This window comes from Anopheles coluzzii, chromosome 2, assembly GCF_943734685.1.
Source record: "Anopheles coluzzii chromosome 2, AcolN3, whole genome shotgun sequence".
NCBI classification, from domain to species: Eukaryota; Metazoa; Arthropoda; class Insecta; order Diptera; family Culicidae; genus Anopheles; species Anopheles coluzzii.
Window position 1 is genome coordinate 119,991,586 of NC_064670.1, and position 13,219 is coordinate 120,004,804.

The following is a 13,219-nucleotide window of genomic DNA, read 5'->3' on the forward strand; positions in this document are numbered from 1 at the left end:
TCAGCATGACATGAATATATTCGTCGGATGACCACCATGTGCGCCTAAGTGTGTGTGTGTGTAAGTGTGTTTGCTTCATAAAAAAGAGGGAAATAGAGAGAGATTAACAGTAGAGCGATGGCAAACTGCAGGAGCAACACAACCAACACAACCTTTCGTGGAAGGTAAATTATACCGTACGTTACTGTCCGGTCGCTTTTTCACAGTTCGTTTCCGTATCCGTCATTTTTTCTTCTTTTTTTCTAAACGAGCACCGTCATCATGCGCGCCCGTTTCGTTGGCCATTCCTACGGCAAGCATTGAAGGTACCGGTTTCGAGTGAAGCTCAAGCAGTACATAATTTTTATGCAACCATTGGCGCAGTTTGATGGAACATTCATAAAAGGATCCATCGCGAGAGCGAAGCACCAACTGGATGTGGCGAAGGGCAGACAAACAACAGGGAGGTTGAGGCTAATTCGTAACGAAAGCTCGGGAGCATCGTATCGCTGTCCCGACAGCGGGGTGAAGTGTGCGGTGCAAAGGAAGCAGAACACGAGGCTAATGTATTTTCCAGCGAGTGCGGAAAGTTCATCCATCTGATTCAATTTGTACAAACTGTACAAATTTAATCATTCAGATTGCGACCGTGACCTCCATTCCATTTAGCGTACGCGTAGAAACGGCCGTACCGTGCGCCAAAACTTCAATGGGGCGGCACACCGTTTCAGCAGCTACAGCGTGTTGTAGTTTTAATACCGTTTTAAATCCCTTGCTTGTCGCTGTACAAATGGAACGCCCCTTCACTTGGGAGGTTCGTTTCATATTCAATTTTATTATTTACCATCTGCATCGCGCAGCACTGCACTGCATCGTCCGTGAGTATTGTTTCGTTATTTTCTCATTGTGAGCTGGAGTATACTTTCAAGTGAGCGACATTTCCACATCGACACGTAGAAAGGGTACTTGAGCAGCAATAAAAACAAAACAATAATCAACTTGTGAATCATAGTTTACAGTGTTTTTCTAGTTTCACTTGAACTTAAACTTGAAGCGTGCTTCGGTAGCTATTCTATAACGCGTTAAAACGTTCAAAATCGTTTAAAATTCTAGTGTTGCTGTGTGCAGAAAGATAATTGAAGTCCTTAATGGATAAATATATTTTTCCAACCAATCAAAATTTTATAAAAAATAAATCAAATTATAGTAATAGCTTTCATTGTCATTGCTTGATAATATCTCTCTAATAACCATGGAAATATTGATAATAATGGTCAATGATTAATGATGATTATCAAATATATTAAACGAGAAATGCCTGAAAATGCATCGTTTCCATTGGGGAACTCAATTATTCAATGATGGAAGCAAAAAACTTCCTACCTTAGCCTGTTTTGGAGAAGATGTAGCAAAATACCGAATCTTCCATCTACACCTTCTCGTAATCCTATTCACTGCTACTACTATCTACTCTTGGTGCGATCTAAACGACAACAAAAACACTCTCTTTACTTTATAGTTTGCTCTGAAATTGGGTTAATAAACTATACATTGACGCTAGCCATCGTTCAACTTTTCCTCTTTCCATCCTTCTTTCCAACGATTCCACCAGCTCTCGGGAGATTTTCGCACTTTGGCAAATACCAGCAAAAAAGCAGCAACCCACCTAACTGTATCGCGTATCGGTTTTATAGTACCCTCCAATTTTATGCATCAAACCTTGAGCACTCCGTTACGGGCGAAGGTTTTTTTCCTCATCCGCTCAGAAAATGCTTTGACGGAAAAGTAAAATCTTTGCTTGCCCAAGCGGTGTTGTTTGTTTCATTTGTGTCTGAGTGTGTGTGTGTTTGTGTGTGTACTTTTTTATGCTTTCTTTCGCTGCACTGTGAAGACCATAAAACGATGGGTAAAGTTAGCGACTTCGGGAGCGCCCAACCGCACCACCGCACGGGTGACTTCCATACCCTGGGAAATTAGAACTTTTCCAATAAATTATCGTACAGTGTGGCTGCCGAGCCGCGCACTCGGCATGATAGCTTCGCAAAAGGGGGGGGAAAGAAAAGGGTTGTACGGCGGGCATTGATGAACTTCAGCCGGGGTTTGGGCGAGTTGTCGAAAGGCAAGGAACAGGTGGTGATTATGTCGCACCGTAGGCAGCCGACCGGTGTTTGTTGTTTCCAAAGTGAAAATTTTATATTTTCTCCACCGTCCATAACCGATGGTCAATCGTTGCTTGCTGGGCGGTAACTTTTGATGTGAGTGTGTTTGTGTGTTGGTGCACAGTTTTTGTCCCTCTTGCGAACGAGCACTTTTGACAGCAAACGGAGCAAACGATCAAACCAAAACCAAACTTACCTGCCACCAGGGAAATCAGCGAGAAAGCCACACTGCTGAGCGTTTAAAGATGCACGAGCGCATAATTTCCTCGAGTGCCAGCTTCAAGCGGAAGGCACACTTACACACTCCCTCACACGCTTACACGAAGTGCGCTCGGGAGGGGCAAATTCCATTCCACCGCAGCAAAGGTACCGGGCGTCTCCATCGTGGCCTGTGATACTTCAACCGTAACGTACCGGACGCACGGAAGCATGTCCCTTATCGCGGTACGGTACGTTATGATTGAACGTGAAAGCAGCAGCTACCTGCTTCAATCTTACACTCCACACACACACACACACACACACACACACATAGCAGTGCGATACGGAAAGAGCATAGCGGCGTAAAGGTGTATGTGGCACGGCGTATTGCATTGCTGCAGCAGAACCCCTTTCCGTTTTTATCCGACAACTTGCGTCAGTCCTTTTTCCATGCCTCGATGTATGTACGTGTGTGTAAGGGTGTGTGCTTTTCACGTCGATTTCGGCGGTGGGTAAAGTTTCGCACACTTTATGCACTGCACCCGTGCGAAGTTCAAGCCGGAGCCAGGCGAAGGAACAGAATGGAACGGAAGCGAAGGATGTGGCGCGCGGTAAAGTTAGTTCCCGGCAGATGATGAAGATGAAAGGCACTTCATTCTTGCGGTACGGTTTGTGCTCGTTTTCCCTTGTTTTTTTTTTGTGATTGTGGTTGCGCAGGTGGAGATGATTTATTGGGTAACTTCATTCGACGGACTGGCGCATTCCACTGCCGGTACGAGTACGGGAGTACGCAGGCAGCGTAAAGGAACGTAAGCGCTACCTGTAATCATGATCTGATTAAAATTGTATAGTAATGCGGAGCAGAAACACTTACGTACAAAAGAAAAGATGTACGAGTAATGTTTGGTTTCGTTTATGCGCTGTCTAACGAGCTATCTGCTGTATACCTTCAGGCGTTTTTTGCATACATTTAGGCGCTTGGCCATAGGTATGCATGGAACAATAGGTAACGAAACCACCAATTAGGGTGTTTAAGATAGTTTTATATTGCCTAATCTCATTCGATGACCTCAACGATCGTTCACTTGATGGTTTTCAGCTTTAATCAACCCTCTCAATGGTATATATCGTACACAACTATCAAGATAACGCTTACGTTCCTCGGTGCATATCCTAGCATTTAATTATACATGTATCCAAGCCCCGCTGGACATTCAACTTCACCGGGCAAGGCTCCACAGCCCGGTTCTTATTTTATTCGACATCCTTGTAGCCCATCATAACCCATAACGACTGAACCATATCGCAAACACACACACACACACAAACACACACTCTCACTAACTATAACTGCTTTTTCCAATCGTCCACTTCCAGGTTCCACCGATGAGCCGGTTCGGTACCAGCGCCCGATAGCAAGTGCATCACGCACATCGATTCCGTTGTACGGAACGCCCCCGAATGGCAGACGCTAGCGGACCTTACACCTTACAGTCGTAGTCGTAGCCGGCCGGCCGTTCGCGCACTCCCAACCCACCTAGCGATGGATTTCCATAAAGCGCCACCGCCCCGGCCCCCGAGCCTGGCGACAGCCCTCTCCAAGGCGAACGGTATGTTAATGAATTTGTAATGGGCGCGCGCCACCAGGGGCGATCGTGACGATGGGCACCAAGTACGTGCCGGAATGAATGTTAAGGAAAAGGGCCTCCCAGAACAGCGGGTTGGGTGGTGAGAGGGGGGGGGGGGGTAGAAGTGTTTGAATGTGTAATCAACTTCAAGCGCTGACGACATAATATGGTTATATCGTTTACCGAGGGATGCAAGGGGGCATGGGTAAAGGGTTGGGCGGGCGTCGGAAATGCCTTTCAGTGTTCAAGGCTGGCAGTGTGGCAATAGGTGTAATAGAGTAAACGATTCATCGGGACATTGGACGGTCTTTATTACCCGCTGCGCAAATTCGAGCAGTTTTCTGCGTAGTTTTTTGCGTCGTTTTGCGTCAAAAAATACGCAAAAAAATACGCTAGACTTCAGCCAAAACTACGATAGCCGGCGTATTTCTTGCAGTTTTTAGGTGCGGAACGAGCGCCATCTGCTGAAAGAATGGATGAACTATTTCAGACGGCGGAGCAAAAAAACGGCCGAAAAATTCAAAAAATATTGGGGCTCATTCCATTCCTTCCTCCTCTTCCTCTCACTCCCTTTCCCCTCCCTGCCTTGCCTTACTTGCGCTTCAGCCCGTGCCTTTCGCCGTCAGCTGATTGTGTGTATGCGTTGGTATATATGTACATTGCGGTTGTGTATTGTATTTGGTGGGTATAGCATTTATTTATTGTGTGTGACCTTGACGATGCGGGAGAAGCTGGTTCATTTTGGGATTTAAAGTGTTATCGGTGTATTGATGGTTTATTTTATTTCGTGCCGCTGCTGATGAGGCCATTTAATGCCCGTGCCAATCGAGGGTGAAGAAGCCAATTTCAAACAAGCGTACGAGAACGTCTAACACTGATCTAATATTTTTTTAAATCTGAACATGTTTGATGCTTCAACGACCTTCTAAAGATCATGTAGCACGGTGTATAGTGGCAATAAAAAAAATTTTTTTTTCAATGTGCCGGAATTTGTCTCGAGTTTTCTGGCCACGACACACACACACGGACACACACACAGCGCGGGGAAAGTGATCGTCCACTCTATCATGCCGCGATCCCCCTTCCCTCCCGGTGCTTTGGATGAGGATGCGCTACAAGTTAAGCCAGCAATTCTACCGATAAGGTAGCGGAAATCGATCGTGCGTGTACGCGCGTTCGGGGGTGCGTTCTCGCGTACGCGCGTGCATGCGTGCGTGCGAGTGTGTGTGTGTGTGCGTGCGGGAACCCCAAAACTGTTTGATTCTGATGCGTGCATTGTCACCGGCTGCGTCTACACACTCCATGCATTCTCAGAAAACGCACTGTACGCCGCCCGGTCGATTACCGCTACCTAGGAGACAATACAACCATTTAATTGGCACCACCATCTTTGCGACCAGTTCTGCTGTTGGGGGTATTAAAAAGACAAACGATCGAAGCAAACGTGCATGTGATATGTTACACATTTCTTTCCAATTCCGCTAGCGGACGCAAGTGGAAACAAAATTTGAATTGAATTCATACAAAAGAGAATTCTGGTTTGGTTTATTACGCGCGTATGATACTGCACCTGTCCGTCCAGAATCTGGTGGCTTGTTGGTTTTGAGTCGGTATCATGACGCCGTGCCTTGGAATGGGTTCGGATCGGTAGGTTCATGTTTTGGTCGAGTGCATTCCGTGCATTTGTCGCGTCACAGCGGTAACACGGCAGCAACAAAGATAAGCCAATCTCTTCTCCGGGTGTGGGCTGTTATGCTATGTTATTCCTCTTCTTCTTATTATTATTATTGGCGTAATGGCCTACGCGATCATGCCGGCCTTTTCAGGACTTGAGTACCACGTAGCCGGATAGTCACCTCTTGCTACGGCGGACGGTTCATACGCGGTTAGAACCCACGACGGGCATGCTGTTAAGATGTGCGGAATGATGGCGGTGCCGCGGGCCCGCTCCTATCCAGCGGGCAACTTGCATACTGCCACACTGTATCCTGCCCGATGCATACGCTGCAGGCAGGGGGAAGGATGCAGCTCCACAATAAAAAAAACACCGTCATGAACACCTTCCTTTCTTTGACCGATGGATCATAACATTCCGGAAGAAAACACATTCGGCGACAGTTGTGCACACACACGCACACTCACACCCATGCGCATACGACTCAGCATATCTGTGCAATCTACAACATATAAAAGGAAAATCATAGTGTCTCATAATCTTAAGCTTTATGTAATTTGGTTTAAGCTTTCCTATGCACGGCCATGGCCACCTGTGTTGCGTGCGCTACTTCGAAATAGGGTTCTGCGCGTTGCTCAGCCAACCCTCCAGCGTGAGATAGCGATTCCTTAGTCATTTTTACATTGCAGCGATTGAACTCATTGCGCTTTTTTGGTTTGATTTGTGAAAAATCAAATGCAGCGCCGCAATGTTTGTTAACGGTTTTTTTAAGCGCCACAACAGCTCGCGAGCATTGACCACACGCGTGAAAGAGATAGCGCTATGGAGGGAAAAAGCACGGACGACGGCTGACAGCGATTGGCCGTCTGACGCACCAACACATCCAAACATCCACATCCTTCAGCAGCGTGCTCAGGCGAGGGGTAGGAAGCGGAGCCAGGGACGGGTAGCTCGAAACGCTGCTCGACAAATTTGCCGTTGGAGGAAAAAAGAAGGCCTGAGAAAATGCGCGAAAGGGAATGATTTCTTCCGTCGCTTTGCACAGGGGGTAGATCGCATTTGCTCGAATGTAATTATAATTATGAAGTACAATATTTATGCTAAAACTAGAATGCTCTCCGGGAATTTTGAAATGGCAGTTAGTGTGATGAAACACACGACATCTCCTCACATAAAATGGAGCATGTAAAAGATGCAATATGACAAAGACTTTCCGAAAATGATCACAATCGTTGCAACTATTTTTTTTTGTTCTTTAATTTTGTATCATCAATCCAATTTTTCACGAATTACGCTGAATTATAATAATTTATGGATCATCTCAATGACTTGGCTCGATTTTTGTCCAATTTATCTCTTTTAATATTTTTAAACTTAATTTTGCTATTTTCTACAGACTTACGACTGATAATGATGATTTAGACTAAATTCTCTTGAAGCAGTTGAGATTAACGTTACATAGTATTTTTCTATAGTGAAATTTTTTAGAGATATGGCTTTTCTTCTGAGCAAATTCAATCGTGCTTTACAAAACATTGTTTTTGATTACAGTGACTGTCCACAATTTTAAAACACAGCAATTACAGTCAGCAATTGTTTCAATCATCATTTCAACCACTGCAGTGGTTCAATCACTGTAACTAGTTAAAGCTTTCCATGCGAAAGTCCAATCGTATCTCACTCCTTGTGTATGTGTGTCAGCTGGATGATAGCAAACATCCATCGTCAGAAACTATGAACACCGACCACACCCCTTCCCCAAGCCGGAACTCATTTCCATTGCCACCTCTTTTCATGCTCTCTTCCCTTTTTTTTCTCTCCACACCCTCGTACGCTTCATCATACCATGAAACCACCAACAACCGAACAAACGTTTTCTCGCCATCCATCCGGATGGTTTCCGGTTCCCGAATCGTCGCTGGCAAATCGTCCTGATCCTGCTCCTCATCATCATCATCTGCGTCATCATCGCCACCGGTCGTACTTCCGTCCGTCCATTGCCGTGTCTGGGTGTGCGCGTGTGAGCAGATGTGTACGATTATATATTCATCGACAGCGGCAGTCCCGATTCGTACCTGAGTGCGGACGTCGGCAGCATCGGTAATGAGACGTTCTTCAACGAGTCCGCAAACGCGTTCGCCAACACCACCGACCTCGGGCCAGTTCCGGCCAGCATCAACGGTACCGCCGACGAGCCGCTCGCCGACGTGATCGTGATGGCGATCACCTCGCTCGTCCTCGGGCTGATGATTTTAGTCACCGTGATAGGTAAGCCAAGGTCAGGGAGAGATAGAGAGAGAGAGAGAGAGCGAAAGGTTAAGGGACGGCAGTCAAGGGTGGTGATTAAAAATGAAACGGATCAACATTGCGTCCGGCCGCCGTTAAACTGCCGTGCCATGAGCCGGGAATGGCCCGCTCCACGTGTGTCCGTTTTATTCCATTCGTGTGTGCGGATTTGTGTGTTGTCAGTCAGGCTGAAATGATAGCGCGTATGTGTGTGTGTGTGTGCCTTTTTGTCCTCTCCGCTACTCTTCTGAGCGGCCGCTACGCAATGGATGATTTTATGCACGGTTAGATGAATATTTTAATGACTATTTGCAAGCGTATCATACGCCACTGCGCACCGGGTTCATGCATTATGCAGCTCGAACGTAAGCAAACGTTAATGCAACGAGTGGATTTCGCTACCCTTTTTTTGTGTGAATGTGTGTGTGTGTGTGCTTTTTTACGGTTCACAGTTTAAGCGAAAGTATATTCATCCTGCTTTAAGCTGCTTAGTTTGTTGTGCCACTTTACGTTATTCATTAATTGCACACATTGCTTGTTGGGATTTAGCTCTTCGACTGCAGCCACTGGCGACAGCAACAACAGTTCGCACACATTTCCCCATACTCAGAATATATAGTCCTTCCTCTTTTTCGTCACACGGGATGTGTTTTGCCCAGAAGCAATCGACTTCCGCGGTTCGTTCTTTGACAGCCTATTCCGTGCGAGTATCTCAGCCTAATTACTGCCCCTGCTGCTCAAAACGGAGGTGTAACACATCCGTGTAGGCTTCCTCTCAATTCTTCATCTTTTTCTCAAAACTAAACAGAAATCCAAACGTAGCGCGGTCGTACAGTCGTACTTCTTGTACAATCCAACCATACCGCGGGCGCAATCTCGTCGCATTTACTTTCCACTATTTCACTTTTCCCTTCTTTTTTATCTCCCCATCCCTCTTTATGCATTCCGCAGGAAACGTTTTCGTAATAGCCGCCATCATTTTAGAGCGTAATTTACAAAATGTAGCTAATTATCTGGTCGCATCGTTGGCCGTCGCCGATCTGTTCGTGGCGTGTCTGGTGATGCCGCTCGGTGCCGTGTACGAGGTAATTATTCGCAAGCACCACTAATTGTTGTTTTTTTGTGTGTTGTCTCTCAGCCACCGCTTCTCGTTCGCTTGCTTACTTTCTTCTACCGCGCTCGTTGCGCTTTTATACATTTTGCCTGTGGAGGAAGGAATCCTGCCTGCCCTAGCTGCAGACGTTTAACTTACAGAGGCAGCGCGTTTAGCAGGGAAGAACGGGTTGACGGGGCTATCGCCCGTTTGCTGTCCCTCAAAATTGTTGTGCATTTATTTTAATAAATAGAAGGCTAAGTGTTTTGAGGAATTAAGCGCACTTAAATTAAACGAGCGATTAAATGATGCCACAGTAAAGCAGGCTTGCACTGCAACTGGCATAACTGTAGGCGCTTTTGGTACAGATCATGTTTAGATGCGTAAATAAGTTTAATTTTTTGTGGCGAAGCTGTATGAAAGAATTGGTTTTTATTTATTATTATAAATAGAAGGTACAGTCTTAGTACCTAACATGTACACCATTTCAAACAAACAAACATAAACACACTTCACAAAAAAGAAGCGAATGCAAGCAAGTGGCATAACTTTAGGCGCTTAACATTGTTTAACATTAACATTAACATTGTTTGACAAATGCGTAACATTTATCGGTTTGACTCCTCACCAGATAAGCCGTGGTTGGATCCTTGGCCCGGAGCTGTGTGATATATGGACGTCGTGCGATGTGCTATGTTGCACGGCGTCCATACTACATCTAGTTGCCATCGCGACCGACAGGTAAGGTCATTCAGCGCTAATGTGTTGTTTAGATTCGTAACCTCAAACATGTGAACTACCTTTCGCTCACCCACGAAACCAGGTACTGGGCGGTGACTAACATCGACTACATACACTCGCGAACTAGCCGGCGTGTCTTTACGATGATCTTTCTCGTTTGGTTCGCGTCCGTGATCGTCTCGCTGGCGCCCCAGTTCGGCTGGAAGGATCCAGAGTACCTACAACGAATAGAGCAGCAAAAGTGCATGGTTTCGCAGAACATTGCGTACCAGGTAGGGCTCGCCCGACGACTTGCAGATGGACACTGAGAGAGAGAGAGCTTGCCAATCCTTTTCTTTTCCATTCACAGGTGTTCGCCACGTGCTGTACGTTTTACGTTCCTCTCTTTGTTATCCTAGTGCTGTATTGGAAAATCTATCAAACCGCCAGGCGGCGGATACACCGACGAGGGCCCAAAATACCGGCTACACCGAACAGTAGCAATCAGGTACGTCCTGGAAAAACAGGCTACAGTTTTCCTTCTTTTTTCATTCAACCTCTTTTTAAAATTTTCTCTTCAAACACACCAGGAGGAAACACCAAAACCAAAGTCGAAGATACGCTTTCACCTGAAGAAAAAGTTCACCAATCCCACCAAGTCGGCCGTTTCGTCGCTCGGCCTGGTAGAGGGCAACTCGACCAACACGGTCAACACGGTCGAGGACACGGAGGACAGTACCGCCAATGCCGCCGACCGGAAGGGCCTCGAGACGACGTTCAGCGGGGACGAGGTAAGCAGCACGCGTGCACCGTGTGTACCTCTCGCTCCCTCCCCCCAAAATCATTAAAATTCAACAAGCCACTTCATCTGAGGTGACAAAACTAACAGCACTTCACCGGGTCTGAAGTGCGCGAGAGCGGAAAAGATTGTCAAACCCTGCACCCAGCTTCGTTTTGCCAGCCCGTGCCGCGCAAATGAAGACATTGCCGGTGCCGGTGCTTGTTGCAGTTTGCGCTGCTTCCGTGGCAAAGTTTATGCAAAGTGCGGTGCCGAATAATTGGTCGGTATTATCAAGCGAGCGGCGCAAGTGGTTATTTGGCTACGTGCTTGTGAACACTTGAACATTTTAAAACGATGTAATGAGGACGCGATGGTTTCCCGTTTTCAAGAGTAGTTGACGCGATTATCGATTCGTTTGGAAAGTTGGGCTTTGGAGTGGGCCAGGTTTTAAGGGCTACCAAAGTGAGTGGGTGAAAATTGCCCCAAAGTAATGCTGTTGAGAGTTTTGCGCCTGAAGGTATGCAATCGTGTTCGCTAATGGGGCCTTTTAAGCCTTTGCCATTTTGATTAATTTTTATTACACTGTACCGTGTTCCGCACTGTGTAATGAAACGTTTCGAATCGCATAAAATGCTGTGTTGGAATCAAATGAAAATGATTTAATTATTGTTTCAAAGCGAAGAAATTGTGCTTGCTGCCCAACCCAAATGTTTTTTTCCTATTTTAATGAACGTAATGCTCGTTGCACAAACTAGCGCTTCCTCAAACGACCGATGGCAACCACTGCACAACACATAGCCAAACGTAACGTTTCCATTCACTCCTCAAGCTCAAACACTTGAAGCACAGCAAATTGAATTTATAGTGTTGTTTTATCAGTTCCACTTCATCGGCGCCCAGTGCAACGATGATGTCCCGAACCCGCACACATTCCAATCAGTTCGATCTTCAGCGAACTGCATCCAGTGCATCCTTCGCTTTATTCGATTTCGATTGAGCGAGCCCTCGCAGAGTGGGTGCCAGCGCCAGAGCGACCGGTGCGAAAGAATACACCCTTCGCTCCCGGTGTGTACACCATTAGTCGACGCAAGCCACCCGGAATGAAGCACCCTTGGGGAGCTCGGGCAAATTTCTACACTATTTATGCACCGTTCCCACTGCCACTGCACGGTGCTGAGAGTGATGCGAAAGTCCCAAACTACGGTCCGCCTTTACGTGTACCCTCTTTTCTTCCCCTTTCTCTCGCCACGCAGGGCAACGGGACGCCGCTGGGCAACAATCAAATACCGACGGTGTCGTACGAGGTCACGCACCAGCAGCTGGCGCAGGCTGCCGGCTGCTCGGAATCGAACAATAACAATAACCCGGGACGGACCGGGTCGGCCGGCAAAACCAGCCCGAGCGGTAACGGTGGCACCCTGCCCGGCTCCACCTACCCGGTGCAGGCCGTGCACGCCTCCTCGCCGCTGCTGCCACCCCAGCACCAGCACCACAATGCGGCGACGGCGGCAAAGCAACCGGCCGGCACACCCACTGCCCACCTCACGCCCGGCAGCGCGGGCAGTGGGCTGCAGGGGGCGGGCGGTGGCTCCACCCTCAACATCGCCAGCACGCCGAACCCGCAGGCCCAGGTCTCGAAGCGCAAGGAAACGCTCGAGGCCAAGCGGGAGCGGAAGGCGGCCAAAACGCTGGCCATCATCACCGGCGCGTTCGTCGTCTGCTGGTTGCCGTTCTTTCTGACCGCGCTGCTGCTGCCGCTGTGCGAGAGCTGCTCGATCAACGACACGGTCGCGTCGCTGTTCCTCTGGCTCGGCTACTTCAACTCCACGCTCAACCCGGTGATCTACACCATCTTCAGCCCCGAGTTCCGGCAGGCGTTCAAGCGCATCCTGTTCGGCACCCACCGGTCCGCCAACTACCGGCGGGGCAAGCTATAAAGCTGATGACGAGCTGGCGACGAGCGGGCGGAGCAGGAGCGAATGCAGCCACGGTAAGTACGCATCATTGGACAAACGAGCCGGACATTTTAACGAGCCTCGATTGATGGAATGGAAAGTGCAATGCATTGTGGATGATGGTGGAAGCATGCGTGCGAGCGCGCTTGTTACATTACAGTGTGATTCTTTGTTCAGAATTCAACCATAGCCCGCATTTCAATAGCTTTTCAATCAGTGTGTTATTCTCGATGGTTCTCAACACAGTCATATTTTAATCTGTTTTATACACGTCCAACGATGCATCACGAAATCAAATCAGTCAAACCAAACAGCAGATATCGTAATCGATCGTCAGGAACATCGAAAATGCTGAAAATTACGTGCTCTCAGGCTACTTGAAATCTCAAATTTCAAGTTGGTTAAGTTTTGGGTTATTCAACTCTTAACTGGGGCGTTCCTACAACAAGAAAAGTAAACTCTATTCACATCTATTTTATTATTTCTTTCAAATTAATTGCTCATGGCCAATGACATGAAAATATTGGGACTGCTAAACTTCAACATTTCAATCCACTCTCCAAGAATTCAAACTTTTCTTAATACCTTAAACTGCTCGCAATAAAAAAAACTACAGTTTGCTTCCCGGAATTTAATCACGCGAAAGCCAAACCCGCTGTTCGTCTTTCCCCTTTTCTTTTTCTCTGCTTTTTTGCTTGCACACTTGGGAATAAGCAATCCATGCTCCTTGAATACCAAAAAC

General features: G+C 47.2%; 1 protein-coding gene across 2 annotated transcripts in view; it reads left to right on the forward strand.

The window, feature by feature from the left end:
* The window catches only part of LOC120949115 (5-hydroxytryptamine receptor-like), a 93,025-nt gene that overhangs the window by 59,020 nt on the left and 20,786 nt on the right, over positions 1 to 13,219 (forward strand). For both annotated transcript variants that reach the window (XM_040366140.2, XM_040366138.2), the window contains exons 3-10: positions 3,717 to 3,949; positions 7,671 to 7,910; positions 8,880 to 9,013; positions 9,653 to 9,762; positions 9,845 to 10,034; positions 10,112 to 10,249; positions 10,332 to 10,532; positions 11,776 to 12,512. In XM_040366140.2, coding sequence (XP_040222074.1) covers positions 3,883 to 3,949; positions 7,671 to 7,910; positions 8,880 to 9,013; positions 9,653 to 9,762; positions 9,845 to 10,034; positions 10,112 to 10,249; positions 10,332 to 10,532; positions 11,776 to 12,459 — 1,764 coding nt within the window. In that variant the 5' untranslated portion in view covers positions 3,717 to 3,882 and the 3' untranslated portion in view covers positions 12,460 to 12,512. The remainder of the gene's footprint in view (positions 1 to 3,716; positions 3,950 to 7,670; positions 7,911 to 8,879; positions 9,014 to 9,652; positions 9,763 to 9,844; positions 10,035 to 10,111; positions 10,250 to 10,331; positions 10,533 to 11,775; positions 12,513 to 13,219) is intronic.